Genomic DNA, 16,123 nt, shown 5'->3' on the forward strand with positions numbered 1-16,123 from the left:
GCTGCACTTGCACACTGTACAGTTACCCAGCCTTGCAGTGACTTAAACTCTGTTCAAGTACATAGTACCTGTATTAAATGAGGACAGGAATAACAAAAAAAAGGTCCATACTTCATCAAGCTTGACATTTTTATAGCAAAGCACACACAACCTTGTAACTAGGGGCTAATAGTGGCACCTACCAGAATTTCAGGGCGTCTTTGGTGTGATGAGGGTGATGCTGCACATAGTGGAAGAGACAGAGGAAATTCTCTAGACTTTGGAGGCTGACCTGATGAGAAACATAAGAAATCAGGAGTATCGTGATTTAAACCAATCCTATTCTTGACAGCATTGAAAAGTTGAGTCTTTAATTATACTACCAAATCACAATGGCCATTAGAGTAGTGTATGTAAAATGTCTGCACACTTGTTCAAATGCTAGGTTTTTGTGATGAAAAAAAATACCAGGATAAATAATTTCAAAACATTTTCCGTTTTTTATATGACCTATAACCTTTACAACGCAATTGAATTTAAAAACATATATTTTCAAGAACGGGAAAGTAAAAATAACAGATAATGTACAACCCCAATTCCAATGAAGTTGGGACATTGTGTTAAACATACAACCCTAATTCCAATGAAGTTGGGACGTTGTGTTAAATAAAAACAGACTGCAATGATTTGAAAATCATGTTCAACCTATATTGAATTGAATACACTACAAAGACAAGATATTTAATGTTCAAACTGATAAACATGATTGTTTTTAGCAAATAATCATTAACTTGGAATTTTATGGCTGCAACACATTCCAAAACAGCTGGGACAGGTGGCAAAAAAGACTGAGAAAGTTGAGGAATGCTCATCAAACACCTGTTTGGAACATCCCATAGGTGAACAGGCTCATTGTGAACAGGTGGGTGCCATGATTGGGTATAAAAGGAGCTTCCCTGAATTGCTCAGTCATTCACAAGCAAAGATGGGGCAAGGTTCACCTCTTTGTGAACAAGTGCGTGAGAAAATAGTCGAACAGTTTAAGGACAATGTTCCTCAACGTACAATTGCAAGGAATTTAGGGATTTCCTCATCTACGGTCCATAATATCATCAAAAGGTTCAGAGAATCTGGAGAAATCACTCTGCATGTTAGCGGCAAGGCCGAAAACCAACATTGAATGCCCGTGACCTTCGATCTCTCAGGCGGCACTGCATCAAAAACTGACATCAATGTGTAAAGGATATCATCACATGGTCTCAGGAATAAATACAATTCGGCGCTACATCCGTAACTGCAACTTGAAACTCTACTATGCAAAGCAAAAGCCATTTATCAACAACACCCAGAAACGACGCCGGCTTTTCTGGGTCTCTAAAGTTTCGGTGTGGGTGAAGTCATTTAATTACAATAAAGTAATTTAATTACAGTAAGTTAGCACCCATTATTTCTGTCATGTTGTAATGTTGGTCTGATCTGACTGATTAGAATACACAATCTGACTACAGCAGTGATTTCCAACCTTGATGGAGCCAAGGAACATATTTTACAATTGAAAAATCTCACGGCACACCAACAAACAAAAATGTCACAAAAAGTGGAAACATTATACATTACTGTATGTACTTCCTGCCATCCAATAGAAGACCATTCATTTGTTCTGTCTGTCACTATGCCTCACTGGCAGAATTAGATGAACAAAGGTACATTATTTATTGTTAATATATTTTTTGAGCAAGTAAGACCACAAGTATATACAGTAAATGAATGAACAGGTCATTTAAATAGACACATTGCTCCATCTTGTGATTGGATTGGTAATCGGTCATCGTTTTTTTTTTAAACTCGCTGATTGGCCTTACAAATCTTGATCGTGTAAAGCCTAGTGTATACTGTATACATGTTTGCATATGCCTTCTCCTTCGGGTCTTGCATGGTTGGTTCCAGGTTTTCTCATCCAAATGTGGGGTGACAAAATTATCAAACAACTGTGTCTTGTTTCCAAGTAAGCGAGAAATACTTGTGAAACTGATTTCCGCAAAGGAATCTGTGTCAACTTACTTCCTGTATCGCAATGGTAAAAGCAACTCTTGTTTTCATGTGATTTGTCATTACGGATATGATTTAAAAAGCACATTGTCTTTGTGCCTGCCAAGCTAAATATGCATGCATCATGAGTGCCAGATAAATGAAGATGCAGACCACACTCACCATGGACAAGCAGGGGTAGCGGGTGAGACCATTTCACCCATATGTGGTGGCTGGCTACGTGGAATGGTGTCACTGCACCAGGGGGCTGGTCTACATCGTGTACTCAAACACACACACACAGACACACACACACACACGCACGCACGCGCCAACAAATGGTTTGGGAAGAGCAAAAGAAGATATGTGGAGGATGAGACAGACAGGAGACGACAGGGCTTAAAACAAAGCACAAAACATGAAAGAAATATATGAGAGCAGAGAAAGCGAAGACATGGCTGACAGGAAATAAAAGCTGAGAAAAGTGTAATCAGGTAAGTAAAAAAGCTCTGGAGCATCGCTGCACTTGTGCACTCAGTCTATCATCAATGCAGTGGTTGTGCCCATGTTCCTAAAATGGGAAAAGGAAAATGATTGGTGCAAGATAACGCTGATTTCTAGGTAGAGGTTGCTTTTTTTTCCCTCTGGTGGCTTTAATCCAATTTTACAATCCTCTGTGCGCCAGCCAGCCGAGCTGATTTGATAACTGAGCGATTACCAAAGTGTTCATACAGCTTGGGAAATTATCAGTTGGAACTCAAGAGAACACCTTTTGAAAATAAAAAAACTGTTGACTTTTGAACCTGTGTTTGTATTGTCCAATTTACATTTGAATTGATGACTTGCTGGAAGATTAAAATACAGTGTTTATATTAATCATAATGTGTGTGTGTGTGTGTGTTTGGACAATCATATTTGATCAGAAAATACCACAGAATTTATAGAAATGCTATACTACAATTTTACACTACAGTATTACTTTGCATTAAGGTCCTGGGGATTTAGTCCTGCTGAGCATCCACTGTGACCTGCTTCTTTACGCGGGTGATCACGGGAGGCCAAGTCATGGGAGTCTGGTGGCTGAGTCACTCAGGCTGCTCCAGACTCTCTTGTGAAGCGGTATACAGCTTGGCAGTGAGGCGGTGAAAAGGATGTGATCCTTTCCTCGTGAGCGGGGATGAGGGAGTGTTGGTTATGTAATGTTTTTTGGGGTTTTTTTCGTTCTACCAGTTTGAGATTCCTCCTGATCTAATTTGACATTTCGGTGATGAGCATCATGAGGAGCCCCTAACGCTCTGCATTTCCTTGCAAGATATGAGTCACAGATGAGTGCACTGAGGTAAAATGTCAAGGGGCTATTTTAATAAAGCATGCTTGTCAGTTTTCTACGCTCAAAAACTTTGCAGGAAATTAAAATGTTCAGGATTTCCCACTAAGAGACATTGGAAGGCATTTTGGATGAAAACATTTATTTTCTTTATTAAACTGGATCTTATAACAGGTTTTTCTGCATGAGTCCACATCATCAACTACAAATGTTTAAGTAGTGTACAATCATATCATTTGATCAACAAGTGGATTGCAGTTAAACTCCAGAGAAGGCTGCGGTCTGCTGTTGTCTTCCAGTAAACCAAAGATAAAGACTAACTCTGCACAGAATATTTTCTGTTGAATAAAAGCTAGAGTAACAAACGCTGTTGTCCATGATTCCATCAACATTTCACCTTCACGCTGACCCCTTGGGATGCCAAATTGTTCAACAAAAAAAACATTGTACAGTAAGCGCATGAAGAGCAATGCCTCTCATCAACACCAATTGTTGAGTAAAACATAACAACATAAAAGCAGAGACTATATGTTACACAGTGTGTTTTTAAGACTTGTCAAAACATGCTCCCAGGTGGAAAGAAACAGAGACACAACAGTAATCAGACTCTGCCTCAAGCCAACGACGAAGAGATAAATAATTCAACTATTCAGGCGATTGTTAGAAGCAGCAAGTAGGGGTTTTGGTTGAAACTATGAGGGACAATGAAAGCAGATGTGAAAAAAGTCCTGCGGTCAAGCCAGAACAAGAAAGTGAATTTGCTATGGTTTGGTAACCAGTGTCACAAAGAACATACTAAAAATCATCACAGTCAAAGGATGACAATCAATCCTTATTTGTTGGATTGTGGTGATCAAAAACAAACATTTAAGTTCAAGAAATTGCTGAGTTGATTAAAAATAACTTTCTCAACAATCTTGGTAACAAAAGGGAGATTTGAGATGGGTCTATTGGAAGCGTCCAGCGCTTTTTTTTTTTTTTAGCGGAGACTTAATGGCAGCTACTTTGAGAGCTGTAGGAAACTCGCCTGACTGAAGTGAGCAATTGATTATTTGCTGCATTATTAGCTTGGAAAAAGTCAGATGGTGTTGACTCAAGACAGCTCGTTGATGGTTTCAGCTGCTGAACCGTTTTCCCTATAATTTTTTATAATTTTTCCTGGGTGGCTTCAGATGTAGCATAATTTTATCATTTTGCTGATTTGTGCTGATATTTAACCTGATGGACTGTGTGTGTATATATATAAAATTTTAAAACAAAGAAAACATTCTTGCACAAGCGGGGATATACCGCCAATAAGCGCTTTCGGGTTTGTGTCCTTTATTTTCATATTTTACAAAGTCCACTTACTGTCAGTTTCATCAAAGATGATAAGAAATGTCCTATTCTACATAGCTGCATGATAAAATTTGCAAGTGAGACCAATAGATAACTTTCATCAACTTACGTGTGAGGCGTTTCTTCTTAAGATGATCTGCTTGATTTTTCTGAGATAGATTGTCTCTAATAGATGAATAGATGAGATGATAGATTGTCTCTAATAGAATGTGAAACTTGAAAGCAGACACACGATGGGTTTCATCGTGTTTCCTAAACTAATCAGACACAGTGAAGAGCGGGGACCCTCTGTCTGGCTGTGCGCGTGCGGGTGGTGGGTGTGTGTGTGTGTGTGTGTGCGCGCATGCCTATGACAATGCGGGCGCTAGGGTACACAAAAGCTAAGTTTTCTGACGGCGATCCAGTAGCTACACAGTTAATGGAATTAGTTCCAAAGCCTAATGCCACCGCGACGATGTGGGAACAGTTTGGATTCAAGCCAGACGACCGTGGCCAGCCCGCTAACACCAACGAGCTGGTATGTCAAATTTGTATTAAGTTGCGGCAAAGACAACACAACTTAAAACCTCAAAGTGACAATCAATTTTGAACACATCCATCCCACCCAATTTCTTCAGCTGGGAACAAAAAAACACGGTGGGACATTTCGTTTCCCATCAGCTTGCAATTATGGAACCTTTGCCCAAAAATGCAAATACAAACGTGAATATGGTGCATTTATGCTCACATTATATACATTATAGCGTTACTATTGGAAAGAGATGTAGCCATTGAACATGTTGACAAAGCAGCGTTTAAAGGAAGGCTGCAGACTTTTAAAAAATAGCATACATCCTGACTCAAAACAGGTTACTTTGATCTCCTTGTGTTGTCATTAATGTTGCTAATGTTTTCTTAACCAACTGGAAACTTGATTGGCAGTATATTGCCTGTTAAGGCATTAATGACTGTTTATACAGCTGTGCCGAATTTTAACATTTGGAGAAGTGCAATTTTTGGGAACAGAGCCTGAGTCTGTTTTATTTATATTTTGTTTATCCAAGATATTTTATTTATTGTTTGACATTACAATGTCAATGTTCATTATACTTATCTCACCGGATGCATTTTGGGTGTTTCATGCGGCGTGATTACATAGAAAGTCAATGTAGTTCGCGCAGAGAGACGCGAATCCGTGACGGGTGGCGCGTATGATGCAGCGCGAGTGGGGCAGGCACACGAAAATTTGTCGCCTTCGCCTGTTCGCTTGTAGCTGGGAGAGCTGAGCTATAAGCCACATTCGCATCGTGACAGCCAATCAGCATCGAGAATGGACGACATCACACGCAGCGTTAAGCAAATAATCATTACCTTAGAATTTTATGGTTGCAACACGTTCCCAAAAAGCTGGGACAGGGTTATGTTTACCACTGTGTTACATCACCTTTTCTTTTAACAACATTCAATAAATGTTTGGGAACTGAGGACACTAATTGTTGAAGCTTTGTAGGTGGAATTCTTTCCCATTCTTGCTTGATGTACAGCTTCAGCTGTTCAACAATCCGGGGTCTCTGTTGTCGTATTTTACGCTTCATAATGCGCCACACATTTTCAATGGGAGACAGTTCTGGACTGCAGGCAGGCCAGTCTAGTACCCGCACTCTTTTAATACGAAGCCACGCTGTTGTAACATGCAGAATGTGGTTTGGCATTGTCGTGCTGAAATAAGCAGGGGCATTCATGAAAAAGACGTTGCTTGGATGGCAGCATATATTTCTCCAAAACCTGTATGTACCTTTCAGCATTAATGGTGCCTCCACAGATGTGTAAGTTACCCATGCCATTGGCACTAACAAAGCCCAATACCATCACAGATGCTGGCTTTTGAACTTTGCGTCCATAACAGTCCGGATGGTTCTTTTTCTCTGTGGCTCAGAGGACACGACGTCTACAATTTCCAAAAACAATTTGAAATTTGGACTCGTCGAACCACAGAACAGATCAGTCCATCTTAGATGAGCTCGGGCCCAGAGAAGCCGGCGGCGTTTCTGGGTGTTGTTGATAAATGGCTTTTGCTTTGCATAGTAGACTTTCAAGTTGCACTTATGGATGTAGCGCTGAACTGTATTTACTGACATTGGTTTTCTGAAGTGTTCCTGAGTCCACGCGGTGATATCCTTTACACATTGATGTCGGTTTTTGATGCAGTGCCGCTTGAGGGATCAAAGGTCATGGGCAATCAATGTTGGTTTTCGGCCTTGCCGCTTACATGCAGTGATTTCTCCAGATTCTCTGAACCTTTTGTTGATATTATGAACCGTAGATGATGAAATCCATAAATTCCTTGCAATTGTACGTTGAGGAACATTGTCCTTAAACTGTTCGACTATTTTCTCATGCACTTGTTCACAAAGAGGTGAACCTCGCCCCATCTCTGCTTGTGAATGACTGAGCAATTCAGGGAAGCTCCTTTTATACCCAATCATGGGACCCAACTGTTCCCAATTAGCCTGTTAACCTGTGGGATGTTCCAAACAGGTGTTTGATGAGCATTCCTCAACTTTCTCAGTCTTTTTTGCCACCTGTCCCAGCTTTTTTGGAACATGTTGCAGCCATAAAATTCTAAGTTAATGATTATTTGCTAAAAACAATAACATTTATCAGTTTGAACTTTAAATGTCTTTGTAGTGTATTCAATTAAATATAGGTCAAACATGATTTGCAAATCAATGTATTCTGTTTTTATTTATGTTATGTTTAACACAACGTCCCAACTTCATTGGGGTTGTATAAACAGAGCACATTTACTCTAAATTTTGACTAATTGGATAAATAATGTCCGGGTAGCAATCTTTTCCAGGAATAATTCAAGCTTTTATACATTATTTTCAAATTATTTTGTTCTAGATGTATGTTTAGTTATTCCACCTTATTTTACAAATTACACACATATACACACACATACAGTAAATATACTGAGAGAGAACAAGAGCAATGGATAACACAAAAATATTTTACAAACAGTATCCAAAAAGAGAGTAACACCTGTAATAAAAATCTGCAATATAGCCCGTGATATAACGTTGGATTACTGTATCTGTATTCCATGATGATAAATTCTAGGGACTCATTGGTCCCAGGTTGGGACTCATTGTTTGCATGTCCATCCTGGGACTCACATAGTCTCAAGTGTAAAATGATGATGTGTGTATGTATTTGAGACTGACTGCAAGTAATATTTACCAGAAAAAGGTGATCTGCAACATGTGTGTCTTCCATTTTAGTACAAAAAGTGTTGTTCTACCAGTTATTGAGACAATTTGATGCTTTAGTTCCCAAGTATGACTGAAAATTAGGCGCCGCAAACACTCTCCTTTGGTCTTTTGAAACATCCTCTTGACTCAAAATAAATGCTACAATCTACATGCAACACAGACCACTCATTCTTGGTCACAGGCCAGAGAATCATTCCACTAAAATGATTCTGCTAATCAAAATTCAGCGAGACGTGGATACGTAAAGCAGCCTTCACACATTCATTCAGCTCCGTCAGAGGCCGTTTGCCAAAGCACACGATTTGATGCTACTTTAAGCTCAGGAAGACTCTACAAGAAAGCCTTGAATCAGAAGATTCTGGGGATAAAACAGTTTATTATCATAGTGTCAAAGTCCAATGAATGCATTGTCACAGGGACAATGGGTGCGAAGAGCAAATGCACAAAATTCTTGTGGTGTATCGACACTCATTGGACCTTCCCTTTGATTATTTGGTACCAAAGACATCATTTTCATGCTATTCCTCCTTTTATCTGAGCTGGGTATTAAAGCCACAGTGAAAACAGAGAGAGCCAGTAGTCAGTTAAGATACTAACTACTTTCAAGTCTTGATTACTTGCTTAACTACACAAAACAAAAATGCAACAGCACAAACAAAATGGCAAGGTCCTAGAAGGGAAGATCTTTTGCAACAAATTTCCCAATACTTTGTGTTCTATTACTAATAACAGTGAAGTAGGACAAAAATTACGTAATGAACACTTATGTAACGCCCTTGGCATCGCAGATAGCAAATTGTTAAACCAAAGAACAGGAATGGAGGATCAGAGAAAGTTGTCACATCACAAAGCTTCATTAAAAAAAAATAGCATGGCTAGAAAGGTAGAGGATGCTTCCACTACAGTCAGACAATCTGTTCTTGAACACTAGTTGGACTCTGATGTGTTTGTATTTAGAATCTATTTTTCCCAATGGAAAGAATGGAAATAGAACAATAGTATTAAATATACCGGTAACATTCACTAATATTTTATAGTGGAGTTTGTATAAATAAAGACCTCCCCGTCGTCGACCCCTTCCCCATCTGAAGTTCTGCAAATACCAATTAAAAACATTCACAAGGGCTGGGCAATATGCAATGACATTATTCAAAACGAGATTTGCTTGCCCCCCCCCCCTTGATATCTCCTGATATTTGGTAAGCTTTGAAACTTTTTTCCTCACGATCCTTTGTCAATGAACACTTTAAATGTTCAACAATTTAAAACCATTAAAGCCATGTGTCTGTTGTCAAAGCGTGACGTCGTAGCCACGCCAACTTTCTCATGGCCCTTTTCCATAGTATGGGTTCTACCCCCAACCAGCCGGTTCTGCCATCTGGTCGCTTTTTCACATCACTGGCCGGGCGACAGGCCGAGGAGGGCTGTGGCGTCACTGTCATCTGATTTGCCAACAGATGTCGCCGTTTCCTTAAGTGCGGCGACTCATGGCGTCTAAAGGCTGCCACACACCAAGCAATGCCGCTGAACCCGACTGAACTGTCGCGCAGTGTGCGTGGTTTGGCGACTGTTTTCATGAATGGCCGATCAGTCTGCCACTGGTTTTGCCGCAGATAAAAATTTGTTAACGTCACAACTTGGAGCCAATATAAACGCGAATAAGCTTTCCCTCACGGAGAAAACACATACCGGGTTTAGCGAGACGCACCACCTCAAGACATACAAATAGTATATAAAGCATCAAATATTGTTTTACATCAATAATTAACGATATTTGTAAAGTATAATGTGCCTGTGGATGAAAAAGCGAAGCTTGTGACCAGAATGTATGTGAACGCATGTACACACTGGGTACGTTCAAATGAATGGAGCGCTTTCTCTGTGCTGGGGTTCTGGTAATCCCTGGCTTTTGTGTCCTGGGGGGATTGCCAAAATTGGGTGCGGGATGGGCTGAGTACTTTACTCCACTGGCGAGAGGTTGGCTCCATGTTAGCCCAACTACAACAGCAACCACTGCCACCCAGAATTGGTGCCGCATAAGTGTTCGTAGCCACAACTTCTCTATTTATGGATATGAGGATTCCCAGGTATGGGGGAAAGGGATGCATGTGGTGCAAATTTGTCCACTGCTCAAATTCCTGCCTTTATATTCACACCCTTTCTGGAAGATACAGGTTTTAACGTTACATAATAATTAAAAGTGCTCCATTTTCATTCATTTTTGTTTGTTTTTTTTGGTTAGTTTCTTAGCTTCAGGGAGGGAATGGATAGGTAAAAAGAGAGAAAGAAAAAGATAATGGATTAAAATATTGGTGAAATTAGATTATCCATGTTCTAATGCAAGTCTCCCGATCAGACTGCTGCTAAAAGGCTGACAAAATGAAAAAAAAGGCTGGCAAATGAAAGAGATGCAGCATGTTGACCAATTTAAGAAGCAATCTCCTCTACTCAGGGTTGAAGGCACCTGCCTCGACCTGAGCTCGGTAACTCTGTGTCAGACTTATGACATCTCAGGGACCAACTATCAAAGATTGGAGGCATGTCCCGAATCAAATGGAGAAGCAGTTTGTTTTTGTCTTTCTTGACAAGAGCTGCATGACTTCAATCACAAGATTACATACTGCAACTAATAAATGGAAAGATACACTATCCTCTAATTCGTAATTTAAATTGGTTCAGCTCCTGTGGTTTGTTATAAGACCAAAGCCCTATTTTTTGTCTGTCCTGGTTAAAATTTTCAAATTTACATTTAGTAACTGTGCTCACTTATTGTGAAAAAGCAGAGGCAAAATATAAATCAAAGTTGAGATAGAAGTAGACTGAAAAATTGTATTACAGGGGACACATTATGGAAAATATACTTTTTAAATACTTGTATACAAATACAGTCGCTCAAAGTATATTTGTAATGCAAGATGGCGCCTACCAGTGTGGTCACCTCGGTAGCGCGCTCTCTAGTATTGTTTTTGTTTTTGTGTTTTTCGTCCGTCTTTGGAGACCTTACGCGACTCACTTACACAAGGGGAGACCTGCTAACCATCAAGGAGGCTACTCCGGACTTTCTGTCACCAACTTTCGCAAATCCGCTCAGTTTTTTCCCCGAGTTACTCACCAGAGCGGCATCCGCGGTTTTCGGCGCATGGAGACGGAAACGGCGCCACAGAGGGAAGCGAGCCGTCATCCAGGTGAAACTCCGCAAGAGAGGATACAGATTGGCGTTCCCGTCGATCCACGTCGCGAATGTACGCTCCCTACCCAACAAAATGGACGAGCTTCATCTTCTGTTAAAGACCAGTAAAGACTTCGGACGTTCCGCGGCCATGTGCTTCACGGAGACCCTGACTTTGCGACGCTGTACCCGATGGCGCCGTCATGCTTCCCGGCTTCCACATTCATCGAGCGGACCGCGACATTGAATAATCGGGGAAAACAAAGGGCGGCGGGATATGCCTCAATATCAACGAAAAATTGTGTACGGATGTCACGGAGCTCAGCACACACTGCAGCCCGCATTTGGAGTCGCTGTTTTTGAACTGTAAAGCATTCTACTCGCCACGTGAGTTTGCATCATTCATACTGGCTGGAGTATACATTCCGCCTCACGCTAACACGAACACCACATTCCTAACGCTCGCCGAACAAGTCAACGAAATTGAAAAAAAAAACACCCTGACTCACCCCTCATTATTCTCAGGGACTTTAACAAAGCTAAACTCAACCACGAACTCCCTAAATACAAGCAGCACATCGACTGTCCTACCAGGGAAAATAATATTTTAGACCACTGCTACACTACAGTAAAAAACGCATACTATGCTATACCTCGTGTAGCCCTGGGCTCGTCTGATCACTGCTTAATTCACTAAATACCGACGTACAGGCAAGAACTTAAATGCGCGAAGCCTACAGTGAAAACAGTGAAAAAGTGGACCAATGAAGCAAAGATGGAACTTCAAAGCTGTTTAGACTGCACAGACTGGAGTGTCTTTGAAAATTCAGCTGACAGCCTGGATGAATATACGGACACTGTTACATCCTATATCAGTTTCTGTGAAGATCTGTGTGTACCAACAAAATCATTACGCACATTAAACAACAACAAGCCGTGGTTCACTGCTAAACTTAAGCAGCTTCGCCAAGCTAAGGAGGATGCATATCAGAGCGGGGACAGGGCCCTGTATAATCGAGCTAGAAACCAGCTGAATAAAGAAATTAACATTGCAAAGAGGAACTCTGCAGCAAAGTTGGAAAAACAGTTTAGCGCAAACTACTCTAAATCAGTCTCGGCATGCATTCCAATCGCTGACTAATTACAAGCGACGATCCCCCCCAAGTGTGCTATTGAGAACAATAGCACACTAGCCAACGACTTGAATACCTTCTACTGCAGATTTGAAAAGGACAGTTTCACACCCCACACCCACCTGGCCGCACCACCGACCACAATCACACCTCTGACTTCTGTGTTAACCATCCATGAACAGGATGTGAGACGCATCCTCAAACAACAAAAGATTAACAAAGCGGCAGGCCCAGACCATCTGTCCCCATCCTGCCTCAAAGTCTGCACGGACCAGCTCGCTCCAGTCTTCACTCAGATCTTCAATAGATCTCTGGAACTGTGCGAAGTTCCATCCTGTTTCAAACGCTACACCATCATTCCTGTCCCCAAGAAACCTGCAATCTCAGGTCTAAATGACTACAGGCCTGTCGCTTTGACATCTGTGGTCATGAAGTCCTTTGAACGTCTCGTGCTGGACCACCTCAAGAGTGTCACGGGTCCACTGCTGGACCCCCTGCAGTTTGCCTACCAAGCGAACAGGTCTGCGGATGATGCAGTCAACATGGGACTGCACTTCATCCTAGAACACCTCGACAGTGCAGGGACCTACGCGAGGATCCTGTTCGTGGACTTCAGCTCACCGTTCAACACCATCATCCCTGAACTCCTTTCATCCAACCTTCTCCAGCTCAGTGTCTCACCTGCCATTTGCCAGTGGATTTACAGCTTTCTGACGGGCAGGACACAGCAGGTGAGGCTGGGGGAGGCCACCTCATCCACACGCAGCATCAGCACTGGGGCGCCCCAAGGTTGTGTCCTCTCTCCGCTGCTCTTCTCTCTCTACACGAACGACTGCACCTCAGCGGACCCGACTGTCAAACTCCTGAAGTTTGCAGATGACACCACTGTCATCGGCCTCATCAAGGACGGTGACGAGTCTGCATATCGCCAGGAAGCGGAGCGGCTGGAGCTGTGGTACGGCCGACACAACCTGGAGCTGAACACGCTCAAGGATGTAGAGATTATTGTGGACTTCAGGAGGCATCCTTCACCACAGCTGCCCCTCACGTTGTCCAGCTGCCTTGTGTCAACCGTTGAGACCATCAAGTTCCTGGGAATTACAGTCTCTCAGGACCTGAAGTGGGCGACCAACATCAACTCCGTCCTCAGAAAGGCCCACCAGAGGATGTACTTCCTGCGGCTTCTGAGAAAGCACGGCCTGGCACCTGAGCTGCTGAGACAGTTCTACACAGCGGTCATCGAATCAGTCCTGTGTTCTTCCATCACAGTCTGGTTTGGTGCTGCTACAAAAAAGGACAAACTCCGACTGCAACGGACAATCAAAACTGCTGAAAGGATTGTCGGTACCCCCCTACCCACCATTGAGGACTTGCACGCTGCCAGAACTAAGACAAGGGCGTGCAAAATCCTCTCTGACCCTCCGCACCCCGGTCACCAGCTCATCCAGCTCCTTCCCTCAGGTAGGCGCTACCGATCAATGCAAACTAGAACTAGTAGACATTCCAACAGCTTCTTCCCTCTTGCGATCAACTTCTTAAACACCTAACCTATAATTCCATTACAATATGCTGGCAACTTTTTGACTTGAGTTCGCTGTCACATTTCTGTGGGGCCAATTATGTATTACTCGTGCACTCACTGTAGTTGTCTCGCCATGCTGCACTATTTGCATATACTGGCCACTCATGCCAGAGTAGCATCTGCTCCATTTGCACACTGATTGAGGAGTATCTGTAACATTTGCACAACCAACATTGTCCCAGATTATCGTACGACTCGTCACTTTAAACCGCATACACTCCTTGAAGTCTCAGCGCCCTTTGAACAATGGTCATTGCACCGGACTATTGCAATATTAGTCATTCGAACTGCTCTAAGTGCTAGAGGACTCTGTATATTTTTGCACAATTGTCCAAAAAAAAAAAATAAAAAATGTACCGGCATTACCAGATAACTAGCAACCCTTAACTGCTCAGTGACTGTTTTTTTTTTTTTTTTGTCAATGTATTTCTGTTGTCGTACTAGAGCGGCTCCAACTACCGAAGACAAATTCCTTGTGTGTTTTTGGACATACTTGGCAAATAAAGATGATTCTGATTTTTCAGATCTTTAAATTATATCTCTGTCATAAGTTAATGTTGAGTACAAGCACAGAACTCCAGCTACACATGATAGCAACAAGAAAAACAAGAACATAAGTTTCTGTCAGGAAGACGTTGAAAACAGGTCTGGCACGCAGCGCACTATTTCAAGACTGAATAGGTACATAGCTGAAAACTAGCTGTAAGCAGTTTACTTATTTTTTAAGGGTACAGCAATGTTTGAAGATGTTTGTAAGCATTTGGAACACTATTAAAGTGTTTTGGGATCATGGAATTTGGTATATTTACGGTTTAAACTATTAATACAGGCATACACTCGGAAGCTGTTGATGTGGGGGCTGTGTTGTAATGTGCCAAAACGACGAATTGACAAGCGTCATTCAGCAGCTAGGTGTTGAGAGGCTGCCTCCACAAGTCTGTCTTTATCTACTTTTTCCCTACTTGCTTTACTTTTCAGACTTTGGCTTGTTTGAGAACAAGGAGCCAATCACCTATGGTAACAAAAGCCCATTGCCCCTGTAAAACAGGGAGCGGGTGAACAGTTTTCCATTTGCATGCAACAGAACTGACCTGCCCTCCAAAAACCGAATACTTTCAAGTGGAGCAATACAAGTGGATGTTAAGTCACTAAGTCGCTGTAATTCTTTATCCTTTGTGTATTTTAAACGAAAGGTGTCAAGGACCTTTTATTAAAGACACCCGAGAATGGTTTTAAACTGTGGGGGGAAAAAATGTAAAACAGATTTTCTGATTAAAATGTTGCACAGAATTTTATTGATCATTTTACACCAATATACTTTCTGATGGCCTAAGTGATAAGCAAGTCTGCCTCACAGTTCTGAAGTTTGGGATTCGAATCTTGGTTGCAGCCATGATTTTTTTCCAGGTACTATGACTATGTCCCACATTCCCAAAACATGCATGTTAGTTAATTAAAGACTAAATTGTCCAGGTGTGAATACGAGTGTGGATGGGTGCTTGTGCATACATGCACTGCGATAAACTGGCGAGCAGTCAAGCATGTCCTGCCACCTCTACCAGTCAAGCGTGTCCTGCCACCTCTACAGTTCACCTACAACTGCAATCAGTATAAACCCGACTCTGACCCAGTTGCCAGAACCCCCCAGCCCCCACCTTGCTAAACTGCATTCTTCCAAGCAGCCCTGCTGTGACACTGCCCCCAAGGAGATGACTCCTGGACCCTAAACTAATCAACATCTACCCTTGAAGTCTGAACTCCCAAACATCAAAGGCCCAGATGTTTCTACCGGACCAACTGTCTGGGAATAGGAACAATTGCTGGGACAAGGTGATACCCGCAGGCGTCGAGAGGAACTGCAAAGTCGAACCGGGCGGACTCTCATTTGATGTTTAACCAAGGATAAATGTCTGATGTTTGATATTTCACGAACTCTGCATAAATTTTCAAAATGTATGCCTTGATGTCTGTGTCAGTGTGTCAACTTTACAAACGCAGCTGTGAGATTTTGAGAATTGTTTGTCTTGATTTGACTCCAAGCAGCATGAAATGTGATTAGAATCGTAAGCAGTTGATCTGCCAAAACTAAACTATAAACTTTCTATGTGCTTGACCTGTGAGTAAAGAGAGTACCAAGTTGTGGTTATTTTATATGAATATATGACGCAGGCGTCCGGCTTATTCTTTTCTCCTAAATTTTTTTTTTTTTTTTTTTTTATTTAACCCATATATGCTACAGCCGTATATAAAATGAATGGATGCTTTTCAATTCAGGTGTGTTGTAATAAATTCAAGCCTGTTGTGCCTATCGAT

General features: G+C 41.8%; 1 protein-coding gene across 10 annotated transcripts in view; it reads right to left on the bottom strand.

Moving 5' to 3' along the window:
- lyst (lysosomal trafficking regulator) overlaps nucleotides 1-16,123 on the bottom strand; it is a 64,423-nt gene that overhangs the window by 46,882 nt on the left and 1,418 nt on the right. For 7 of the 10 annotated variants that reach the window (XM_061691092.1, XM_061691091.1, XM_061691089.1 and 4 more), the window contains exon 3: nucleotides 183-271. In XM_061691092.1, the coding sequence (XP_061547076.1) occupies nucleotides 183-271 (89 nt within the window). The other 3 variants (XM_061691094.1, XM_061691096.1, XM_061691093.1) reach the window with 3 other exon arrangements.

The sequence above is a fragment of the Phycodurus eques genome, chromosome 11 (assembly GCF_024500275.1).
Source record: "Phycodurus eques isolate BA_2022a chromosome 11, UOR_Pequ_1.1, whole genome shotgun sequence".
NCBI classification, from domain to species: domain Eukaryota; kingdom Metazoa; phylum Chordata; class Actinopteri; order Syngnathiformes; family Syngnathidae; genus Phycodurus; species Phycodurus eques.